This window comes from Natator depressus, chromosome 1 (genome assembly GCF_965152275.1).
Source record: "Natator depressus isolate rNatDep1 chromosome 1, rNatDep2.hap1, whole genome shotgun sequence".
Lineage (NCBI taxonomy): Eukaryota > Metazoa > Chordata > Testudines > Cheloniidae > Natator > Natator depressus.
In genome coordinates this window covers 153,196,455-153,222,657 of record NC_134234.1, presented here as the reverse complement: position 1 = coordinate 153,222,657, position 26,203 = coordinate 153,196,455, and the positions used below count along the sequence as shown (strand labels likewise).

Genomic DNA, 26,203 nt, shown 5'->3' with positions numbered 1-26,203 from the left:
ACCTGGGTGATAGGGCAACAAAATGGCAGATGAAATTCAAATGTTAATAAGTGCAAAGTAATACATATTGGAAAACAGAGCCCTGTGCGGATACAAATTTATATCCGAGGATATAAATCGGTATCTGTGGAACCGCAGGACTCTCCCGAGAACCGCAGCAGCAAAAGGAGCAGAGCATGGGGCTGCCGCTTCCAGAAGCCAGCACCCCACACTGGCAGCTCCTCCGGCGCAGTTGTCCCATCTCCAGCCCCACCCACTGGAGCAGGCACCAGGCTCACTGGCAGCTGTCCCTGGTCATACTTTTGTGTTCAAGCGGCACGCATGCCCCCAGACAGAAGATGGAGACAGCTTTGTGGAAGGGACGGGGCAGGGCTAGGGGTGGTACAGCCACGCTGGAGGAGCTGCTGGTGCGGGGCGCTGGCTCCTGGGAGCAGCAGCCCCACGTTCTCCTCTTTTTGCTGCTGCAGTTCCCAGAAGAGCCCTGCATTCCATAGATATTGATTTGTATCTGCGGATATAAATTTTTATCCATGCAGGGCTCTAAACATAATCCCAACTATACATACAAAATGATGGGAGTCTAAATTAGCTGTTACCACTCAAGAAAGATGAGGTTACTCACCTTATCCCATAACTGAGGTTCGAGATGTGTCCCTAGGGGTACTCCAGTTTAGGTGTGTCTGAGGCCCTGCGCCTAAAAATCAGAGATTTTTGGTAGCAGGGCCAATTTGGGCTGCACATGCGCTCTCCCCATCTTTCAGAGTAGCAGCCGTGTTACTCTGTATTCGCAAAAAGAAAAGGAGTACTTGTGGCACCTTAGAGACTAACAAATTTATTTGAGCATAAGCTTTCGTGAAGTTGTTAGTCTCTAAGGTGCCACGAGTACTCCTTTTCTTTTTGCGAATACAGACTAACACGGCTGCTACTTGTATACAGACTGGTTTCAGAGAACTCTGTAGATGAGAGGGGGGCAGGTACTGGAGCACAGATAGGGATAATACTTGAAGAAGAGAATGTTACTCACCACGTGCAATAACATTGGGTTTCAGAGTTGGATTCTTTATTGATAAAACAGTCAATTCGAATAGTGCATCAGATGCTGATTTGAGCTATTGCATAATGCTCTGTAAACGTGTGAACAGATGCCCAGGTCGCTGCTCTACAAATGTTTGTAATCTAAATGTTGTTCAAGGAAGCTCTAGAGGTGGAGAGTGATCTTGTACAGTGTGAGCTGCAAGTCATGTTGACAACAGCAATAGTTAATACAATCAGAAATCCATTTTAAGAGAGTCTTTGCTTAAATATGGATTATCCTTTAGATCTCTCTGCAATGGTAAGGAACAGTCTTGGTGATTTCTTGAAAAGTTTGATCCTTTCTAAATAGAAGGCTAACTCTCCTAATGTCTAGTGTGTGGAACACTGCCTCCCTTTTATTCTCGTGAAATCTGGGGAAGAATGATGGGAGATGAATTCATGAAGGATGAAGGTATTTTTGGTAGGAACTTTGAATGTGGTCATGAAGTGGCTTTATCCTTGAAGAAAATTGTAAAGGGAGGAGGTAAGTCTGTGAGATCACCTTCAAGAGGATGCGATTGCCTTTCTTATGGCAGTCTTCACAGAAAGATGTATGAGCCACCAGATCGCCATATATTTAAAGGGCTGGGGGGGCAAATCGGTAAGGCGTCATAGAACTAGGTTAAGGACCCATGGTGGTATAGGGATCTCGAATTTCACGTTAGAGCTTCCAAATACCTTTAAAAAAAATTGTTGTACGATGCACCAATAGTGAGTGTCCATCAATCTTGTGGGGGAAGGCCGCGTACTGGCCACGAAATGGATTCTCAGCAAACTCAGGATATCTAATCCAGCAGCAGTGGTAAAGCAGAGGATATAGCTGTAACCTGTCTAGTGTCACACCAGATCCAGAATCTCTTCCATTTCTGAAGGAAAGCATGGTGCATGGCTGTTTTTCTGCTATTTAACAGTATCTCTTTTACATCTTCAGAACAGCTCGTTGTGACATTTTGGAACCATCAAGGACCCATGCTTTCAGGTGGAGAATTCTAGATTTTTGTGATGGATCTAGCCTTGAGAAAGGATGTTTGGAATGGGATGAACAGTGATGGGGAGGGTGGGGGGGGGGGGGTCCCGTATACCATCATCCGTAAAAGGTAAGGGAACTCTGTCTGTTTGGGCCACGTTGCAGCTATCAAAATGACCCTGGCCTTTTTGTTCTTTATTTTGTGTATTACTCTGGGTATTAATGGAATTGGAGAACGCATGTATAGATGTCTGTCCCATTTGAGAAGAAAGGCATCCCCCAGAGATCTTGAGCAGAATTGAGGGCATTTGCTCTCCCAGCTGTGGCAAAAAGGTCTATGCTCAGACGTCCCCAACACATTCATGTTTTGCGTAGGATCGTGGTATCTATTTCCCACTCGTGTTCTTGTGCGAACTTCCTGCTGAATGTGTCTGCCATGGTGTTTTGAAGTCCTGGTTGATAAGTAGCCAAGATATTGACCCTGTGGTGAATGCACCAATTCCATAATTTCACTGCATCAGTGCACAGGGAGGGTGATCTTGCCCTTGGCTGTTTATGTAAAACATAAGTGATGTCGTCTGTCATTATTTTGTGTGTGTCTGTCTGTCTTTGATTAGTGGTAAAAAGTGAGAATATGCATTTCTGACTGCTCTGAGCTCCCCCAGGTTGACGTGTTATGTTGACTCTGAAGGGGACCATTTGCCATGTACTGTGTAGTCGCCCAAATGGGCTCCACTCCCAATAGGGATGTGTCCATCGTCAATATCAGTGGAGGAGGTGGTTGGGCAAAGCGAACTCTAGCACACATTGTAGGGGTTTGTCCACCGGTCAAGTGAGCTTTTGACTGTGGAGGGCATTGAGAGATGGTTTAAAATGGTGTCTGTGTGAAGCATAAACTGTTCTGAGCCAACCTTGAATGCAATGCATATGGAGTCTGGCATGTTTTATGATAAAGGTGGCAGCCGCCATGTGTTCCAGTAGTTGTATACAGGCTCTGGCTGATACCTGCAGGCTGGTTTGAACTGTGGAGATCAACCTGACTAGAGTGGTGAATGTGTGTTGGAAGGGAGGCTTTGGCCTCCACTCCAGAGAGGTAGGCCCCTGTGAACTAGGATTTCTGAGTATTTATTTGTAGGCCTAGTCATAAGAAAAGGCCCATAGTCTTTTGTGTAGCTATTACTGCGTCATCTCAAGATGGGGCTTTGAGTAGGAAACTGTTCATGTATGGGAATATCAATTCCTTGTTTTTGGAGGTGTGCCGCTAACACCGCAAGGACTTTGGAGAATACCCTGGATGCCAAAGACAGGCCAAATGGGCGTACTCTGTATTGGAAGTGATTCTGCCCTGGTGTGAATCTGATGAATCTCCTGTGGGATTGGTGAATGGTAATATGAAAGCAGGCATCTTGAAAGTAGAGGGCCAATAACCAGTCTCCCAGTTCAGTGCTGGGATTATTGCTGCTAATGTAACCATCTTGAACTGTTGTACTTTCACAAACTTATTGAGCACTCTTAGGTCTAGAATGGGTCTCCAACAGCTGTTCTTTTTCTGCACTAGGAAATATTTGGAATAAAAAGCCTTCCCTCTGTGTTGGATCGGAACTAGTTGTATAGCACCTAGTTGTAGGAGGTGGTTCGTTTCCTCACATAAAAGGTACTCATGAGAGAGGTCCTTGAAGCAGAACGGGGAGGGAGGTAAAATGGACTGAACATCTGTTCTTGATTATTTCTAACACCCACCCATCCATGGTGATGCTCTGCCACATTGGGTAGAAAGAGGCAAGGTGGCCAAACTGATGGAAACATTCAGGCTGTTGCAGCACGTGTCTGCAGGGGTAGCATGTTGGAGCTTCGACCAAATTTTCTAAATTGTTGCTTTGATACATAGGTTGAGATGTTCAGGGTTGTGATGGGGGAGGTCTACGTTTAGAAGGTTTCTGTCTTTTCATTGCTGGGTCATGTCTTTGAGGTGGGACAAATGAAGGAGGTTAAGACCTTTGTGTAGTGTGGGTATTTACTGGGCCTTCTCTTTTGTACCAGCATGTAAATACCTAGAGATCTTAAAATGTTGCCCTCAAATCTTTTAGGGAGTGGAGAGATTCATCAGTTTGGTCAGGGAATAGTTTTGAGCCTTCAAAGGCAAGATCTTCCACTCTGGCCTCCAACTCCTTTGGGAGCCCAGAAAGATGCAGTCATGATGCCCTTTGCATGACCACCGCTGTCAATATCCAATGAGCAGCTGTGTCAGCTGCATCCAAGGTAGCTGGCAACGCAGTCCACACTAGAAGCTGACACTTATTTGCAATTGCCTGAAATTGCTCCTTTTTGTCTTCTGGAATATACTCAAATTCACTCAAATTTGAAGTAACTTGTGTGACTATATTTTGTCAGAAGTGTTTTATAACTGACAGAGTTGCTGAGGAATATGCTTTGTGTCCAAATAGATCTAATCTCTTCCAGTCTATCATGTGGCCATCATTTTAGCATGGTGCTATCTTCCATGTTCATTTACAGCGTTGACAACCAATGAATTCAATGTAGGGTGCAAAAATAAAAAGTCCATGTCCTTACAGGGCACATATTTCTTGTCCACCTTCTTACAGGTAGGGGGCATTGTGGCCAGAGTCTGCCAGATAATTGGGTCTAACAGTGCTTCATTGATAGGTAGAGTTATTTTTGCCAACGTTGATGTCTGAAGTACAGCAGAACCTCAGAGTTACGAACACCTCAGGAATGGAGATTGTTTGTAACTCTGAAATGTTCGTAACTCTCAACAAAATATTATGGTTGTTCTTTCAAAAGTTTACAACTGAACACTAACTTAATACAGCTTTGAAACTTTACTATGCAGAAGAAAAATGCTGCTTTCTTTTTTTTTTTAGTAGTTTATATATAACAACGTACTGTACTTTATTTCTGGTTTTTTGGTCTCTGCTACTGCCTGATTGAGTACTTGCAGTTTCAAATGAGGTGTGCGGCTGACCAGTCAGTTCGTAACTCTGGTGTTTGTAACTCTGAGGTTCTACTGTATATCAAGTAATTTATGCTGGGATTCTTTCAATTCCTCCAATGGAATTTAAAGAGAATTTGCTATTCTCCTGAACAGCTCCTAGAATTGCATCCTGGAAATCATCTGCTGTTGTTGGTGGGGAAGGCATGACTGCTTTGTCTGATGAAGAAGAAGAGATATTGGTTGCAGGCATAGTTTCTTTATCCTGTCTCTCTTCCTATTCCTTAAAAGATTCTCTTTCAGGCTCAGGGGGTCTGACTATTAAGGATGACGGGGAATGCCTCTCTCTGGGAGCTGGAGGACCTGGAAAAATGCTGCCTGTATGCAGTCCATGGGTCCCAGTAGGGCCAAGGCAATGGAAAAGACATGGATGAGGCACCCATGGGTGTCTGTACCAAGCCTGTTGGTCACCTCTAGCTTCATAATGCCCTGTCAAAGCAAAAAGGTCGACTTGTGTAGCTCCCTTATGTGAAGAGAGGGAGGCGGGCGGGGGGGGGGGGGATCTGTGGGGAAACTGAATAAATGTCCTTTTCCTCCTCCTCCTCACTAGAGAAATGGGGGGCAGCACAATGGGAGTAATTTATATGCTTGGTACACTGTATCTAAGCAGTTGGGTCGATGTTGTCTTTGAGGATCTGCGCTTATCATTGCTCCTACCTCCTGATGGTACCGTTTTGTCTGATCCTGCCCTCTAGCAACTCTCTCATTTGCATTAGACCTTTGAAATTCAGCATGCGGGGAAGCCCTTTGGCTAGAGAAGTGCTGTTCTTTGTCCCCTGAAATTCCATTCAGATTTTGCTGAGATATAAACTTATGAAAATCACCATTTCTCTTCCTTCACTTGTGTTCTTCAGGAGAACTTTGGCAGCTCACCAGACTAACAGCTGAACACGAACGTTCTAAAGTGCTTGGTTCATGCTGGCATCAAAGCAACAGAACACAATGTACTAGGAACACCCAGGGGACTGGTGGAGCAGATGTCATGTTGGAGAGAGGGGGAACAGAACCACCCCAAGCTCCCCCTAAGTACACCCTAGTCGCAGTGGCCCATTCCTCCTTTCTAGGATGCAGCCTTCTCCTGCTTCCAGTTAATATAGTTACTCCCTTAAATGAAGTGGTAGAAGTCTATTACAGTGCTGAAGGTTCAGGGTTTAAACTCCATTGATGATGCATGACAGAGGGATTGTTACAATTGCACATAGTACAATTTGTTTTTACCTTTTTCTCCTTTTAAAAAGTAGGAAATTACATGCAAAAATATTAAGTATGTTATTGAGATTACAAAGTCAAACACTCAAAAATACCAGATTTACAGTTAGCTGTGAAACCTTAACTCTACCCCCTTGTGTGTGTGTATTAAGTGCACTCTCCCTCAAGTGGGCAGTGTCAGCTGAGAAGGGTTGGGAGGAATGGCCAGACCGTTCTGATGGAAGGGCTCAAATCAAGCTCCAATCACACAGTAAGTATGCCGGAAAGTACAGCAGTGAGGAAAGAGAAACAATACAAAGAAACCCAGTGAACTTACAAAGACAGACTAGAAGTCTTGAGAATGATGAAAGCTACATTTCTGAAAGATTAACATTAAGGAATAAGTCTACTAAGTTAAAAAAAACGATCATAGAGCAGAACTTTAACTTGAATACCCTCTCTCTGTTCTTTGGGTTAGTCATTGATCAGCATCTACACCATAGCAATGCAACAAATTAAGTATATTTCTATACCACAGAGATAAATTCATAATGTTTGTTATATATCTAGCAAACATTAAGAAAGCGCCGCTTATGGTTCCATAGTTAAGAATGAGCTGAGTTTTACACTTAAAGAAGAGATGCAATACCTTTGTTATATATGAAAAACACAGGATATCCTACACAAAACAACATTTACTCTGAGTACAGAATAAATCATATGAGAATTTACAAGTCAATCCATTCGTTTAAACAAAATTCTAATTGAAAACTGATCCTCTAAGAAATTTAGGATCTGTGTCAGGCCACTGTTTTGTCCCTAATAACAGAACATTGCTCACTCAAACTTCCCATATAGTCAAAACTCATTCGTATCTCATGCATGAGCTACATCTGAAATATTTTTTAAAAGATTAATCACTTTTTGCTATCATTCTTCATAACAGAAAGTACTCATAAGCCACTGCTGATGGAGAAAATGTGCTGTTATAGAGAATTCCACAAAGAACTGCCCTCTTTCTAAATAACTGTCATCTTCTATTGCTCTCAGTGAGACTGCAGATGTGTTTTCATTAAAGATGCCACCACTTCTCACTGTTTCCTAGGGGAGCAAAGCCAAGCTGTCTCCAGGGAAAACCGTGGTTCTTGACAGCATAGCACAAATAAGCTAAAGCATACCAGTGAATCTGGTCATAAATTAATTTACAAAAAATGGTTTAACATGGATACTATATTCTCTTTAAAGCATTATAAATATACAAACATTCTCTACGTTTAATGGCTATTAAAACATTTTAATTAAAAAAAAGGAATTTCCACACAAAAATTACATTGAGAGTACATATCAGTAATTAAGAATAAATGCAGGTATTGTACTTTTTCCAAAACCAAACAGCATAAACACAGGAAATACAGAGATAAGGTTAAACTTTAAAGAAATCCAAATATGCTGAAGCATGGAAGTGCACTTTCAGAACTGTGCCATATAGCAATACCATTCAGGGGAGGGCAAGAGAAATCTAACATGTTTTAAAAATGAGTTTAATCTAACCTGAGACTACAAATACTCAAAGACCTTAATCATATGGTTGTATGATGTCAATAGGACAGAGTTACAGCCTGTAAACAATAGTCAGATTTAGTATCCTTAAATATTAACCCACTAATACTAAAGCTAATCATTGAAATTCCTAGCATTATAAAATATTTTGTTGGCACAGGTAAAAAATAAGACAACTTCCTCTTTTACTATGGAAAATAGCCTTCAACAATATATTAAGTACACTTACATTAAGAAAGGGCAAGTTTTAGTATGAATGTCAGGAAAATCTGCCTTCCACCAAGGTCTATTAGATTGTGGAATATTCTCCTCAGGATAAAATGTGGATGGTACCATCCAATGAGACATCTAAAACTAGACTAGAGAAAGCACTAGAAAACATACTGTAGTTAACTGAATATTGGTAGAATGATGGACTTTGTGACCTATTCCAATATGTCCACTTTAACTTCTATGACTACTTAAATTTAGGAGGGTCTTCAAAAAGATACCTCCTATTGAGCATCTTGAATCTGCATGGTTCACTTGAAAAAAAAATAATTAGATGGCTAGATACTGGCACCATCTAGTGGTGTACTATGAGGCTAAAAGACAACAGATTTTTGGCCTCGAATTTCTAATTCCAGTTCAAAATTCAACTATGGTGGAGACTGGTAAGGACAGGACTGCATTCGATCACATACCCTACAGATTTTCTTTTATCTTGGATATCTCAAGAAAACACATTACTTTATTGACTTATTTGATTTCTTGCATGGAAATACAAATGAGGGAGCATTCTCCAGGCAGTATCCGCAAAAGGACTGTAGGTAGCTTATAATTTGAAGGCATTAGAAACAGCCACAAATTTATCACCAGGGAATTTACAGACAAGTGAACTGGGAGCAAATTCTTAGCACTCAACTACCCTGACAGGAAGGAGGAGAGAAAGGAATTTAGCTGGAGAGCTTTACAAAGGAGGGAATTAAGCTATATCCTTCATTTTAAATTTGACAGATTCCTTAGACTGCCTAAATGTTTATTTACCACCAAGGTCAGATGTAACATGATTATGTGAACACTTAAGTGGGTGATGTCAGTTTGGTATTCAGTACTGCTTTAGATGTAGCCAGGGCCCGTCGTGCTGGGCAAAGGATTTGCTCCCAGTGTAAGGGAGATGAGAGTTCAGTCTTGGGCACATGATAGAAGGCAGTGCTGAGGCCAGAGCAGACCACCTCCTCTTGGGTCAGAGGACCTTGGCACAGAGGCTAATCTTGGTATTCTCAACAGGCCTAGAGTCTGCCAAGATACAGAGCCAAGAGCCTCAAGTGTCTCTCCTTTCTAGTGCGGGGAGTGAAGGCACAGCAAAACACTACCAAAACAAAGACACTCCATTGCATACACTGCTCCCCCTAAGGAGAGAATGGGAGAACAAACATGTGACAGACGTTAGTCACAATACTTAATATATTATTGGATATCACTCAGATACACCTCTACCCCGATATAACGTGGTCCTCGGGAGACAAAATCTCACCGCTTTATAGGTGAAACCACATTATAATCGAACTTGCTTTGCCCCCCCGCCCGTTCCTTGTTCCCTGACTGCCCCCTCCAGAGTCCCCCGTCCCTAATCACCCCCAGAACCTCACCCCCTACCCCCTGTCTCCTGACTGCTCCAACCCCTATCCACACCCCTCGCCCCCCGACAGGCAATCACCAGTAGCGGCAGGAAGCGGAGCAACGCGGCCCCAGCCCACTCCACTTCACCACCTCCCAGCCATGGCACTCCGCTTCCCGCCACCGGTGAGTGCAGGGAGGTTGGGGAAAGGATGCCCCCCGCACTCACCTGTGGCAGGAAGCGGAGTGTCGTGGCTGGGAGCTGGTGGAGTGTGCTGGGCTGCTCCATTTCCGCCGCTGCCAGTGAGTGCGGGAGGGATCCCTTCCCCCAAGCGACACGGCTGGGGCCAGGGCGAGGGAAGAGGAGTGGGCTGCTCCCAGCACCCACCCTGCTAATCCCCCAGGATTAGGGATTGCGGGGCCCCCAAAAAGTGCCCCCCCACAGCTCCTGCTTCCCAGACCCTGTGGGGGGGGGCGGAGAACCCTTGACCGCCCCTGAGACCCTCAGCCCCTTATCCAACCCCTCAGCCCCGGCCCAGCTCGGCACCCTTAACACACTGCTCAGAGCAGCGTGTCGGATCTTTACCGCTTTGTATGCGAACCTGCGTTATATCGGGTCGCGTTATATCGGGGTAGAGGTGTACTATCATGATGAGCATGGTATAAGACCTATATAGAACAGAACTGCACAATGGGTTACCAAGTGGGTCTCATCCAGACACAGAAGGCACTGAACATGGGAGTTGGTCTTTGGTATGATTCATGGATAACAGGCACATCTCTTAAAGCCCCTACAGGGCTCAACATGATCGCAGTGAGGCCAAAGGCTCTCTGGAGAAGGGCGGGCTATGCAAGTTAAACTATTCTATGCTACTGTTTACAAGCTAACTGAAGAAAATAAGAGACTATGGAAAAGTCTACCCTGAGGGCACAAAGGTGAATTCTGTTAACACTGCACTACTGGCAAAGGAACTGAGGGGTGGGGGTCACTCCCTTATAGAAAGTAGGGCAATGATTTCACCTCGCACAAGCTCTCTTGTGCATACAAGACAGCTTTTCAAGGCAGTTCCACAGCTCAACACCAGGAGTGCCATATCCTACAAGTGGGTCTCTGTAAGCTTAACAAGGGATCTATTAACAGAACTGTGGATCTGAGGTATAAGACGACTCTCTCACAGATGCTCTAAGCTGGGAGGATGACAAATGTGCGATTACTTTAGGGAAAATCAGTCTTGTTGCCCAAGCTATCTTGAAAGACAAGACAACATCTAATTAGTCCCCAGAGAAATGGGACACCTGAGAGTGAATGGTCATAAGCTTAGTTTTCACCCAACAGTGGTTATAACCAGCTAACTATGGCCACCATTAGAAGACGCAAGGTTAACAGTAAACATAAAAGAGTTAACTAAACTAAGTACCACAACAGCAATGAAAGTTATCAGTATTATAAGCACTCTTTAGATAATACACAACAAGAGAGCCTAAAGTTGATACATCCATTCTATAATACATTTCTGAGATGAAGAAGACATCCCCTGAGGAGCACAGCTGGATCACATTTAGCTCAGAAATCCTTCAAAGGATATACTATATATCTACCTCTCAAAAATGATATTAGGAATATTAAAATGCATATTGTAATATAAAATGCAACATTGTCTCAAGCAACTGATTAAGCATGTAATTAATTACCTATTTCTTCAAGTAGATATTGCTTACATTATATCAATTTTTTATCCTAAGATTATTTCCCAAGATTTCTCTATCTTCTTAAGGGCCACACTCAAAGCTGATACAAGAGATCTAGAGATCTCAGGTTTGTGGTGGTTATATATTCTCAGAATACAAATACACAGATACATTTCCTAGTGTCCCCAACATACCATTCTCCCTTGAAGGGATTTCATCGAGAAGGGTTATTTTTTGGGGGGGAAGGGGGGAGAGATAGCACAAAGGAGAGGGGTGTAGGCAGAGAGCTAATGATCCATTAAAGCATGGTTATTTAATTCTCTAGAATTGCTTATTTTTCATTATTGCTCAGAGGCATCTTAAACAGCCTGGGCTAAACAATAAAAATCCACCAAAACACAACTGGGTTGCTCATGCCAAAGATTTTAATCCTTCTTGCTACTTAAAAAATATATATAAAAACGCCACAGGACTACAATCACAAAGCTCCAGAACACCAAAATTTTATAATTAAAAAAAATTATCCTTGCAGTGAGTTTTACTATGCAAGTAAAATCACCAAATTATAACTACAGCCCTCTTAAAAGTTCCAAATACACTATCTCAAAGTAACACACACAATATGGCAGTTTGGTAAGCTCCTCATAATGGATGATAGCCACAAGAGAAAGTTACTCACCTTGCAGTAACTGAGGTTCTTCAAGATGTGTCCCCCTGTGGGTGCTCCACTCTAGGTGACGGTGCATCCCGGCGCCGTTGATCAGAGATCTTCGGTAGCAGTGCCTGGTCAGGACACATGTGCTCAGTTGGCATCTCCCGTCTCGTTGGAATCTTCCTGAGCGCGTGCGTCCCGCACCCACCTCAGTTCCTTCTGTACCATGGAGAAACCATACTAGTACTCCAAAGTAGAGGGGAGGAGGGCGGGGAGTGGAGCACTCAGAGGGACACACATCTCGAAGAGCCTCAGTTACTGCAAGGTGAGTAACTTTCTCTTCTTCGAGTGCTGTCCCTGTGAGTGCTCCACTCTAGGTGAATGTGAAGCAGTACCCACTATGGTTGGTGGGATTTGGAGTTGTGTGAGGGACAATGGTAGACAGTACCATATGGCCGACTATGGTGTCTGCCATGGTATCCCATGTGATAGCATAATGTTTGGTAAATGTGTGGTCAGATGTCCACGTGGCCGCCTTGCATATGTCTGTAACAGGTACGTTGTGGAGGAAGGCTAGATGTTGACATTGCTCTAGTAAAATGAGTCCTAACACCCTCTGGTGTTGAACATTTTGGGTCCGATAGCAGGATCTGATGCAGACCGAGATTCACTTGGAGAGTCTTTGCTTAGAGATAGCGTCGCCCTTTGATCTCTTGGTAGTAGAAACAAATAGCCTAGGGGATTCATGAAATGGTGTAGTTCTGACAAGATAGAATGCAAGAGCCCGTCAGACATCGAGGGTATGTAATACAGCTTCCTGTGGAGTCATGTAAGGCTTGGGATGGGATACAGGTAAGTGTATTGACTGGTTAAGGTGGAAGGTAGACACCACCTTGGGGAGGAATTTGGAGCGGGTTTGTATAGTAAGCTTGTATTTAGAGAAAATGGTGTAGGGAGGGTAGGCCATCAGGGTGCTTATTTCACCAACCCTTCTTGTTGACGTTATCGCAACCAAGAAAGCCACTTTCATGGACATGTGGTGCAGGGATGAGGTGGCCAGGGGCTCGAAATCGGGTTTCATAAGACCGTAGAGAACTAGGTTGACACTCCAGGAGGCTACTGGTGAATGAATCTCAGTGCAGAGATTTTGCAGGACTGTGAGGAAGCGTTTCATAGTGGGATGGGTGAAAGTGAATAGCTGTCCAGAGTGTCATGAAAGGTGGTAAGGGCCAGGAGGTGTACTCTGATAGAACTGAGTGAAAGCCTGTCCTGTTTTAGTCCAAAAAAGATAGTCTAAGATGTCAGAGAGGGTTGCAGTCTGGAGTATTAGGCATCTGTGGGAAGCACCAGATGGAGAAGAATTTCCACTTTTGCAGGTAAGTCTTAGGAGTGGAGTCGGTGTTGCTTGTGAAGTGCAGGGGTGGTCAGAGTTGCCTGCTCTCGGCGCTGACAACACCCAGGGTAAAGACCCTGCGGGAGATCCTTTACCCTCTTGAGTGTCTCTGAGAGGAGACATTAGGGCTTCTTGCCTCTTCACGTGAGAGGGTGAAGCCAGGCTCCCGGTCGGTTCTGACCTGGCAGGGGAGCCTGAGGGAGAGGGTTTACTGCCCTTCTCCATAGGCAGCTGCAGAGCTTTTTGCCTGTGCTCCAGAGAGGGTGAAGCTGGGCTCCCGGTCAGTTGGGACCTGGCCGGGGAGCCTGAGGGAGAGGGTTTGCCATTGCCCATCTCCAGAGATTTCTGCATGAGACGCATTTTCAGCCGCAGGTCCCTGTCACGACAAGCCCTGCTTTTGAGGCTCGTGCAGTAGACACGCTTGGCAGGGACGTGTGTCTCGCTGAGGCACTTCACACAACGCAAGTGTCCACTGGACCTTGGCATAAAGTCCTGACAGGAAGCACATTTCCTGAATCCTGAAGCCCCTGGCATTATTGCGCTAGTAATGCCAGGGGAGAGTGTCTCAGCGGGAGACAAACTTGAAGAAAAAAGTTGTGGAGGTTTTTTTGTTTTGTTTTTTTAAAACTAAGTAACTATTCTAAAGGAAGGGAAACAACTGGGATGTTACTATTTCTATGTTCTTTGTAATTGTTTCCTTCAGAAACCAGGGAAGAGGATCAGCAGTGCCCCGAGCCCCATCTTCAGCCGAGGACGGTTGAGAAGGAACTGAGGAGGGTGCAGGATGCAAGCGCTCACGAAGATTCTAATGAGACGGGAGATACCAACTGAGTGCGTGTGTCCCAACCAGACACGGCTACTGAAGATCTCCTATCAACGGTGCCGGGACGCAGCATCACCTAGAGTGGAGCACCCACAGGGACAGCACTCGAAGAAGAATCAAGTTTTCCACTGACAATTAACCGGAGTTAAGAACCTCCAGCAGACTCCATGGACCGCAAAATATCACTCCTGAACAGAGGGAAAAAAAGATGGGGATATCTACAGTAGCAGCAAAAGTACTGATTTTATCACACATGTGCAATTTTTTTAATTAAGATTAAAAATGTTTTTTTTAGTTCAAAGCTGTCCACACAGAGCAATAGAGTAGTCCCCAATTACAATACTTCTTTGAGGCTGCAACGGTCTATCAAAACAGTGACCAAACTAAAAGTTCTCTAGAGATTGAGCTATTGTCTATCACTACAAGAAACTGTACTGACTATTAAATTTACACAATTAAAATACCTATTTCTTTCACAGAATATGTAGTCAAAGACTGTTTACTTTTTCAAAAATTCTTAGTAAACAAAACCAGGAACTCTTCAAAAGCCAAGATTTTTACAATTAGCTCAATTTTTCAGCGATAACCCCAAGACTGTCTTAAAATATACCACTTTAAAAGAGGCACAATTTCATTAACAGTTTTATAGAAGTTTTAAAACAAGTGCACAATTTTGCTACAAATGTTTGTGCACTGCTCACCACCATGCACTCAGTATTTGCAAACAAGATATAAGCACTGCTGTAGCCCATCAACTATGTAGAAACAATTTTATTAACAACTTATTCACCGTAATATTTATTGTACTTCAGTCACATACATGATTTATGCTCTTTAAGTATCTGCATTATCAGATAATTTCAGACATTTTATCTAGTGACCAAATAGAATGATTTTTCTGTTCATTGCACTGAATAAAATAGCATGTTATAAAATCCACAGGGACATCAACACAACTTTGATAAGCAAGGCATACAGCAATGACATTTCATCAAGACTGCATCAGTGTTCCGTGTACCAGGTTTAAAATACTTGAGTGCAGTAAACCTTTACTTCGCTTAGTATCATCTGTTAAAATGACTAGAAATTTAGGTGTGACCAGGTGAGCAATCCACACTTTTGCAAATATCTTGATGTTTTCTTTATCACTGAACTGTATCAGTTTTTATACACAAATACTGGATGCCCTGTTTACAGAGCTCTGTGGTTAAGCTTTGGACAACAGCGTCAAGTACACACTCACCTATTTATCAATGACAAGTGGGAAGCCTTCCTGGAAGAAGGAAAGTCTAAACCCATCCATTTATACAGAATCCAACCTTCCAAATGCAAACCAATGCAGTTCTGTATTCCTGATTCCCAAACAACATCAGAGTAAGATTAACAAGACTGGTGAACTGCACTGCTGATAATCAGAATTGTTTAGACAACATCACGTCAATTCTATTGTAGTACATCTTGGGAAAAGTATAAACAGCAGAGAGATAAAAACTAGGACTGTATTATAATCTAGTCTGATCTCCTCCATAACACAAGCCAAAGAACCTCATCCAATAATTTCTGCATCAAGCTCATACCTATTTGACCTATACCCTATTTTTTAGAAAGGGGTTCAGTCTTGATCTCAAAGACTTCAAATGGGGAATCTACTACTTCCCAAGGTAAAAACTAACTATTAGGATTATTACCTTCACTTAAAAGTTTGCATTTTATTTCTAGTCTGAATTTGTTTACTTTCAGCTTCCAATTCACTTATGCCCTATACAAAAGGGTAATACCACCTCCCTACTCCTACTTCAGTAGTACTTTGCTCTCTTTCACACCATAATGCTGTATGACATGTTCAATTGCTTATCTATCCTGACCCCTTAAGCGCTTTACACAGTTGCTGCTTCTCAGGATACAGTGCACCTTCTTATAAATGTAATCTATGTTCTTTGTTCCTAGATTTAGAACTTGCAGTGGCTGTATTAAAGCATGTTCGAATAAGTCAACCTTACCACCAAGTGATCCACATTGGCCTGTAGACTGACCTCTCCCCATCTTTATTTATCACTCCAGTTTTTGTGGCATCCGCAAACTTTACCAGCACTTATATTTTCTTCCAGATCATTGATAAACATATTAAATAGCACTGGACCATTAACAGAGACCTGCCAGACCCCAACAAACACACACCAATTTACAATTACTTTTTGTATTCTGTAAATTAGCTTTTAATCCATTTAATATGAGCTATATTAATTTTATATAGTACTTTTTCCTCCCAAAATTAAAATGACATGTAGGACTAAGTCAAATGCCTTACAAAAGTCTAAGTATATTATGTCAACAATTTATTAACCAAACTTGTCAAAATTAGTATTATTTGATTAGATCAAAAGACACTGATTTTGACAAGACAGATTTTCCATTAAGCCATGTTGATTAGTATTAATTATGCTACCACCTCATAATTGTTTACTGATTTTGTCCCATACCATTCTTTCCATGACTTTGCCTGTGATTAATGTCAGGCTAATCAGCCTATAGCTTCCTGGATCTTGCCATTTACCCTTTTCAAATACTGGCACAATATTAGCTTTCTCCTAGTCCTCTGGAAATTCCAGTGTTCTAAGATGTTAAAAATCAACATTAATGGATCAGAGCTTTTCCATCAATTCTTTTGATATTTGTGGTGCAAGTTATCCAGTCCTGCAGATTTTAAAATGTTAAAAACTGTTCCTGTTTAACATACTCCTTAGTTACTGACTGAATAGAATGTATTTCATTATCACTAAGATAAGAATACACTATCCTGTTTTCTTTCAAATACTGAATATAAATATTTAAATACTTCTGCCTTTTCTGCCTTATGATTGATGATTTATCATCTTTGTCTAGCATCAGACCTATTGCTAGAGTTTTGCTTGTTCCCAATATATTTAAAGAACTCTTTGTCCTTGACCCTACTGGCCATAGATTTTTTTCCACTTGCATCTTTAGCTTCTCTTAACTGTCTAAAATTCCTAACTGGTGTGCTGACAGGTACTCCTTGCTTTCAGCTTCCCTAATGTTTTGTTATATATTACTAATTTTTATTACTTTCACCTCCCCTCCAAAACAGGATTTTTTAAAATCAAATAAGCCTTCTTTCTTGACTGCGGAATTATGTGTTTTGAAGCATCTAATAAAGAGTTCTTAAACATAAAAATGGGAATTATATTTAAGTACTTCCTCCCACTCAATTTTAGCACGTGATGGCTTTCACCTTTGGAAACTGGCCTTCTTAAAGCACCAGGTATACCCACTACTTGATGTTCTATCTGCACACGGCAAATGAAAACAGACATAAATTTTCATAAACCATCTGGAAAAAGGGGTGACTAGTGAGGTGATAAAATTCACACACGATGCAAAATTACTCAAGATTGTAACTCTTTGCCTTCAGCTTTAGAATTAACTAAGGGATCTCACAAGACTAGGTGACTGGGCAACAAAATGGCAGATGAAATTCAGTGTTGTTGATAATAATGCACAATGGAAAAAATAATCCCAGCTACACATACAAAATGATGGGTTTTGAATTAGCTGTTACCACTCAAAAAAGATCTTGGGAGTCATCATGGATAGTTCCCTGAAATCATCTGCTCAGTGTGCAGCAGCAGTCAAAAAAGCAAACAGAATGTTAGGAACCATTAGAAAAGGGATAGATCACACAGAAAATATCATAATGCCATTATATAAATCCATGGTATACCCACACCTTGAATACTGCGTACAGTTCAGGTCACCTCATCCCCAAAAAGACACATTAGAATTAGAAAAGATACAGAGATGGGCAACAAAAATGATTAGGGATATGGAACAGCTTCCATAGGAGGAGAGATCCAGACGACTGCGACTGTTCAGCCTGGAAAAGAAATGACTGAAGTGGGGGATATGACAGTCATGGATAGTATGGAGAAAGCGAATAGGGAAGTGTTATTTACCTCTTTCACATAATACAAGAACTAGGGGTCATCCAATTAAATTCATAAGCAGCAAGTTTAAAACAAACATAAGGAAGTACTTCACAGAACACACAGTCAACATGTGCAGCTCATTGCCAGGGAATGTTGTGAAGGCCAAAAACATAACCGGGTTCAAAAAAATACTTGGACCTGTTCCCCGTGAATTTACCTATCAACAGCTATTAGCCAAGATGGTTAGGGATGCAACCCCATGGTCTAGGTGTCCCTAAACCTCCAACTGCCCAAAGCTACGATTGGACAACAGGTGATGGATCACTCCAAACAGCCCTGTTCTGTTCATTCCCTCTGAAGAATCTGGCACTGGCAACTGTCTGAAGACAGTATACTGGGCTAGATGGACCATTGGTCCGACCCAGTATGCCCATTCTTATGTTCTTATCACTCACACCTGAGCAACCATAAATTTTTAGTTCAGTGATCAATTCATCTTCATCTGTCTAAATTAGGTCTAATGTACAATTACCGCAAGTTGGTTTCAGTAATTTGTTTTTGAAAATTATATATATTTTTAGAACCTCCAAAGATATTTTACCAAGTGGCAGCAAGAGATCTCCGGCATATGTCCCCCAGACTGAAATTCCCAGTAATGCAATATTTCCATCTACACACTATAGACAGAAATTTAAGGAGCTGCTCCTCCTGTTCCTTTGTCTGATTTGGTGGTCTATAGCAGACTCCACCCCCCCCCCAACTCCCCACCCCACTACCACCTGTGATTTATCAGTTAATCCTTTGATCTATAAGCATCCCAGTCCTCTCCTTCAGAACTGTCAATAACTCTAGAGCAGGTAGTGGTATCTTTAACGGAGAGTGCCACCCTATGTACCATACCTCCCGTTGTATCTTTCCTAAACACAGCATATCCCGTGATTTTAACATCAGTCATGTGATTGAAACCTGATGTGTTGCATAATCCCAATCATATCAAATTTATTTTCTAATTCTTTGTTTATTCTCACTATTCCTATTGTAATTCTTATTGTCTATGTAATAAAAAAAATGGAGATTTCCACAGGGGAGGTAGACTCACTCAAAAACGGAAAAATCTGGATACTGCTACGGTCTTGTCTATACTTGCAGCAAAGTCTACAGCACGTGTAGCTACACACTGCATCCGTCCTGTGATGTGTAGCTACACATGGCAAAGAATGGTTCTGGCAGGGGCAATGTAGCAGAGAAAGGCACTAACAGCTCCCTCCCAGGGCCCCCCACCCCCCCTTTCTCTAGAGTCTTTCCCTGCAGCCTGGAAAGGATTCAGAAGTGGGAAGCTGCTGGAGCCTTTTACCACTTCCAGAGACTTTCACTGAGGCAGAGAAAGGCTCTGGCAGCAGGACACTACATCAGTAAAAAGAGCAGCGTACATGTAGGAGGCACTGTGTGGGCATGCAGAGAGCCATGTAGGGTATATACCTAAAGGCTCTCATGTGTCTGTATTGTACTTACCTAAGCAGTGCCTCACTGTCTACACTGCTATTTATATACATGCTAACTGGGCATGCAATGTCTGTATTCTACATGCCCATAAGTGTAGACGTAGCCTAAGACTCTGGAGGCTCTTAAGTGAAGAGCAGGCTTCCCCATTTCATTTCTGCCAGTCAGGTCAGAGACAGATACAAAAGACTGAGCCCCTAAGGAGGAAGGAGGATAGCATACATAATCCCAGTACCCTTTCCTGACACTGGCAGTTGATGATAGGGGCTGAGCTTCTCCCGAGGCTGTTGCTCTTTCCTCTCTACACAGGAGCAGCAGCAGCACCTCTAAGAGAAACAGAAGCTGGTTCTCAATGGCATGCATTTAAGAGGCAGGATGCAACTATCAACAATTCCCTCTTCCTCCACACACAGGAGCAACAGGAGTCGCATTTACAGGTGTGACAAATTGCTGCAGAAATGATCAAGAGATGACACTAACCTACTACAGACCATTTCGTGGCAGATCATGCTGCCACCTTCCCACTACCACATTTTTCCACATACTGGAGTCAGACTGTCAGCTCTGCACACTTTGACACTTTACTATGCAGAAGAAAAATGCTGCTTTCCCTTATTTTAGGGGTTTACGTTTAACACAGTACTGTACTTGCTTTTTTGTTGTCTCTGCTGCTGACTGATTGCATATTTGTGGTTCCAAATGAGCTGTGTGGTTGACTGATAAGTTCATAACTCTGGTGTTCATAACTCCAAGGTTCTACAGTACTGCAGACTACATCGGTCCAACATGATCCTCTGGCTCCTTCTCCTTCAAGGTTACTTAGCACACCACAGGCCAAAAAGTGATCAAGAGCACATGCAGAACAGTATTCTTTTAAAACTTAAATACAACAAATCCAGGAAACACCCAAATCCTTCAAACTCTTCCACTTCACATGTGAAAAAAAGAGTTGAAACCAACACAGACTTTCTATGTAGATTCCCAATTACCAGAAAGGAGAGTGGTAACAGAAACTCATCCAAATCCTCAGCATAGCACAGAGGACACAGTTGGAGCGGAGGAACTAGCCCATGTCTTAGTCAGCACCATTACAGGACTTCTGCTGGGAATCCACAGCCTCCAAGATTAGGAAAGTAAGCAGAAAAATAGCATAAAATATGCTTCCCACCCCTCACCCTTTATCCATGGAACCAAACAGTGCTCAGGCACACATGATGTTCTAATCCACTGTATGTGATAGTGGTTAAAATTCTCAGTTTGGAGAATTTCAACATCGGTATCAACAAAAGCCTTGGATGAAAATAACCCAAACCCATGTTTCCTCTCTCCATTTTAGACAGAATTTGTCACTGAATCCTCTTGGGGCAGTTTGTTCCAGAATTTAAGCTTTCATTTAAAAAAAATGAAATTCTAGCTGTTGAGATTGTGGAGAAAATCATGACAAGATGCACCCAGTATTAACCAGTTTAGTGTTGTTTTGCACCTGCGGACAGCCTGAAATAATAAGCTCAGAGATGCATAATCTCTCCATTGAGCTAAATGAGGCATTAAAACTCTAACAAACAGGCAAACAATTTATGTCTGGATTGTTAACTATTTCACTGCTGATCGTTTTAGCAAAAACCATGACGGAATCAAGGCATTTTGGATTTATAAAGTTATTTACCAACCAAAAAGTTTCCGCCTCTCATTAACAAGAAAAGCTCTTAGTCTAGGTCTTTTCACTGCCAAAAAGGTATGTGTTTGTACAGCAAGATGGCTAACTTGAGTTACCAATCTCATTTAAACACACACCTATTCTGGCAGCGAAGACAACGTGAGCCTCCAACACTACAGTGGCACAGATTGAGAAAAATTCTTCATACTTAAACCTATCTGCATCAGACAGTGTTTTCCTCCAAGAACGCTTGATGCTGCTCAGTGTCAAATGCCACTAGCTTTCTTCCTTTCTATTTTTTCCAATCACAGGTCATCCAAATGCCAAGGGGATCTGCGAGAGCAATGGTGTAGGAGAAGGCACTTCAGTGCCAGAGGGTCTACGGCAGCAACCTGGGAGCGATGGTAGTTTTTCACTGTCACAATACTAAGTTTAGTAGCTTTTCTATCAGTAAAGTTTTAGCATTTGTTGGAGCTGGTAATCTTTTAGGGTGAACTTTCGTGGTTGCTTTTTCTTGTCTTGTGATGGGGGAGCGGAATTTTTACCTGAAGGAGCTGGTGGTGAGATAAGGACACAGATTAGCTTGTGTGTTTCTAATGTCCAGCGCAAGGATCCAGTCCAAAGCGTACAGGGGAGGGGAGGAATATTATCTGCATGCAGCCAAAGGTGAAGAGGAGCGCTTTTTGCTGCTGTCGCCTGAAGTGTCATTCTACATGGATGAAGTCTCCCACAAGCTAAGTCGTGTGAACCTCAGAACCATGTTAGGTAATGTCTTGGGGGGAGGGAGGGAGGGTTAGGAAGTCTTTGGTGTCCCTAGCTCTGCAGATTAGCAGGATGCCCATAATCGATTTATCAGCACTCTCAGATTAAGAGGATACCCTCTTTGATGTTAAACTAGTCTCTTCTGCACTTGAACCTGGAGGAGAATAAAATCACTATTCTACCATTCTCCATGTCTAAGTGTTCAGAGTAGCTTAATACCGCAAGGTGAGCTAGCACTGGGCTGGTCTTGTCAGCCAACCATGTTTCAGTGACGCAGACCACATTAGGTAGCCCACAGCTGACGAGTTTGTGGTGGTAAAGAAGGGTGACTGCTGACCATGATTCCATTAGCATGAGGTAGATGTCTTGAAAATGCTCTATTTCAGTGGTTCTGAAATTTCTGTACTGGTGACCCCTTTCACACAGCAATCCTCTGCGTGCGACCCCCCCTTATAAATTAAAAACACTTTTTTATATATTTAACATCGTTACAAATGCTGGAGGCAAAGCAGGGTTTGGGGTCAAGGCTGACAGCTCACGACCCACCATGTAATAACCTTGTTACACCCTGCGGGGTCCCGACCCCTAATTTGAGAACCCCTACTCTATTTAGTCTGCATTGGTTGGCTCATTTGGTGCACTGGAACGCCTTACCTAGGGAATGACCAAGTGGGAAAGAAGCAGCAGTGGCACAGGCCAAAGTGCTATGCTAGCCTGATGGAACAACTTGCATCACGGTTTTTTCAGCCCACATAAGTTAGAACAACCTTCAGATTGCTGTAACTTACATCAGGGCCAAACACCAGTCTCTGGCTGTTCACAGACTTGGGAGAGCACAAATGCTGCTTAATACCTGACCCCTTTTCCTCGGGCTTGTGCCAAGCACAGATCAGGGATCTGGACACTATTCCTGGTATACATTTAGGTCTCCTTTTCATTTCTAATACCAACTCTTAATCTAGTTGTCATATCCATGCCTACATCCGATATACACTTATGGTTATGCTGTAGTCAGTTTACTTTATTTTTGAATATTTCCAGCAACAAAAGAAATGTGGGGAACAATTAGGTTCTATGTTTGTATATTACTCACATCTGTTTGTGAACCATTAAACATGTTCTACTAAAACACTTGCCCACAAGGTTTCTCTGGGGGAAGGGAAGAACAAAAGTATTCCTCAGTACGGCGACATATTACTTATTTTGTTACGGACTTTGAAGCATGGTGCAAGCCAACAGAAACTGCCGATGTTGATCTACCCAATATTTATGGTTATATTATGGTGTCATAATCAAATCTGGGTCATTAAAGACACTACGGTTATTAAAACAGCTATAAAAATGTGATAAAAGCCTTACCTTTTGGATAATCTTCCAATAAGAGGTTGAAGTGACCTAACTGACAAAAGAAATCAGACTCGACCTTTCCTTCAGCTTTCAATATCAGAGATTCATAGCAGCGAACAGCCTGTAAAAGAGAAGTACAGATAGATATTTTCACAATGCTGTATTGTACTGAACAAAGCACATTTTATAAATGCATCTTCTTTCTAATACAAATATAAACCTTTTACCAAACCTAATGTTATTGTACAAAACTAAAAACTCTGCAGTTTTCTGCAACAACCAGAGCTCTTTCAGAATTATGTCATCCTTGGTTTTAAAGCAAGAAAAAGAGGGAGAGCACATACTGAAAAAGTGTCAGATTCAAACACAAATATCTAGCGATACTAATATCTATAATACAGAAAAAACAAAATCTTTTTTTCTTTACTTGTGAACTTGACACACACTTCATTTCCTTAAGGCAAAACAAATTGATACAATACATCAGGGGATTGATTTAAACTGAAGTGATATAAATCACTGAATGTAATTATGATTTAAATCAGCAAGTAGGAAACTGATTAAAATCATCAATTTTAATCTTGTTTTGCATTTGTGCTTTAGTTATTTTCCCAAAGAACATTTGAGTCTGGTTGGCTGCTGTCATTTGATACTTTTTGGTAACCAGGGAGGATACACTATCTATACATACTTAAATAATTATATTACACAACATATAACTACTCTAATTCTTAATTTACCATTTCTTATTTACTAGATCATTTTTTTCTCATAATCTGTGTCAAGATGAATTTTTATGGAATGGGAATTCAATTAAAATGTTTTAATATAAAAAAGCATTTAAAATGGTTTGAACACGAAGATCACATCTACACTACCACTTATGTCAGCAAAACTTATGTCACTCAGAGATGTGAAAAGAACACACCCCCACCCCCACCCCCGAGTGACATAAATTTCACTGGCATAAATGGTAGTGTGCACAGCATTATATCAGCGGGGGAACTCCTCCTGCCAACATAGCTACCGGCACTTTTTGAGGTGGTATTATCATGTCGACAGGAGAGCTCTCTCCTGTTGGCATAGAGCGGCTATATGGGTGATCTTACAGCAGTGCAGCTGCATTGGTACAGCTGTGCTGCTGTAAGTTCATAGACATGCCTTAGTTTAGCAAAACATCGAGGAGTCCGGTGGCACCTTAAAGGCCTGGCTTTTCAACTCCTAGTCAATTTCTAAACTTGGAATGGGACCTGAAAGTAGTCTTTCACATTCCAGATGAGTGACCCACCCACCAGCCTCTCTGGCTATTCTAGGGGGTGGTGGTCCATTTCTCTTGTTCTATGGAGAAAAAAGTTCATAAGGTCTAGTTTTTGTTTCAGTGCAGAACAAAAACAAAAATAATGAAAGCTCAAATTTTTTTGTAAAATGGAATTCTTATTTTTTGCCGAGACCTGGCTGGAATACAATTAACATTTTCTGATACAGAGCAGGTAAAATACAATTTGGTTTTCTACTACTCACATCACAGCTTGCGACATGGATAAACTCCAAACAAGAATTCGGTGACCCATAAAATCTTTTGGACAAGTAATCAGATGAGGAAGACAACTTTGCAAAGATGACCAAAGACTAAGAGAAAATCTCAATTTCTGGAGAACACTGACACAGCAGGATCCCTCTAACCAGGCATGAGCCTGACTTCCCTGAACTATTCAAGGTTATAAATCAGACATGCTTAAACAGTTTAGCATCTGGGACCCTACAGTGATTCCATCAAATTTTATCAAACCACACTTAGGAGAAAACATACTTTGTGGTTAGAGTACAAGGGCGGGAGTCGGGACACCTGGGTCTATTTTTGGCTATTTCACACACATCTTGTATGACCTTCAGTAAGTCAGATTTTCACTATGTCTTTGTCTCCAACCCCTCAGCCAGCAATATTTAGGATGTTCACCTACATTCACAGGGATATCATGTGACATAATTCATTTTAACTTCTAAAGCTCTTCTTGGAAGTTCAGATTGGAGGCAACAGAGTAATAAAAAGCAAAAGTGTTTTCCTTGCTTTCCAATCTCAAGGGAGAATAGGAAACACCAAGATAATCTCTTTTTCCTTCCGGAGAATTAAGTCTGCACAACTTTTTTTTTTTTTTTTTTTAAACCCAGTATCCCAAGTCCTCACACACACAAATATGGATACTCTAGTACAGATTTTGGTTCAAAAACCATCTCTTCTTCCCACCAAACACCTCTGAAGACATCCCTGGAAAGGAGTCAATACTTTTCCACTTCAAGCAGGGGAGGGCAAACTACAGCCCACAGGCCGGATACAGCCCGTCAGGGCTTTCAATCTGGCCCATGGAATGGCCAGCCCCATGGCGCAGCGGGACGAAGGCAGGCTCCCTACCTGCTCTGGCACCAGGCCGCTCCCAGAAGCGGCCAGCACCACGTTGCTGTGCCCCTTGTGGGGCAGCAGAGGTCTCTGTGCACCACCCTCATCTGCAGGCACCGCCCCCCTAGCTCCCATTGGCTGGGAACGGGGAACTGTGGCCAATCGGAGCTTCGGGGGTGGTACTCACAGGCGAGGGCAGCACGCTGAGGAGCCGCCTGCCCCATCCCACCCCCAGGAGCCACTGCCAGACATGCTGGCCACTTCCGGGAGCGGCACGGGGCCAGGGAGCCTACCTTAGTCCCGCTCAGCACTGCTGCCACCCCAGAGCTGCTCAAAGTAAGCGGCGCCAGGCCACAGCTTGCACCCCAACCCCCTGCCCTGAGCCCCCTCCCACTCTCCGCACCTCCTCCTGCTCCCCCACCCCTCGCCCTGAGCCCCTTCCTACATACTGCACCTCTTCTACACCCCACCCCTTACCCTGAGCCCCTTCCTGCACACCCCGCCCCCCCCACACACACACCCCGCACTCCCACACCCCAACCCCCTGCCCCAGCCCTACATTCATGCCTCTGTGTACAATTTCCCCACCCAGATGTGGCCCTCGGGCCAAAAAGTTTGCCCACCAATGCCTCAGAGGAAGAAG

General features: G+C 42.7%; 1 protein-coding gene across 4 annotated transcripts in view; it reads right to left on the bottom strand.

Moving 5' to 3' along the window:
* KDM6A (lysine demethylase 6A) overlaps positions 1-26,203 on the bottom strand; it is a 267,920-nt gene that overhangs the window by 207,481 nt on the left and 34,236 nt on the right. For all 4 annotated transcript variants that reach the window (XM_074969231.1, XM_074969233.1, XM_074969232.1 and 1 more), the window contains exon 3: positions 23,178-23,286. In XM_074969231.1, the coding sequence (XP_074825332.1) occupies positions 23,178-23,286 (109 nt within the window). The remainder of the gene's footprint in view (positions 1-23,177; positions 23,287-26,203) is intronic.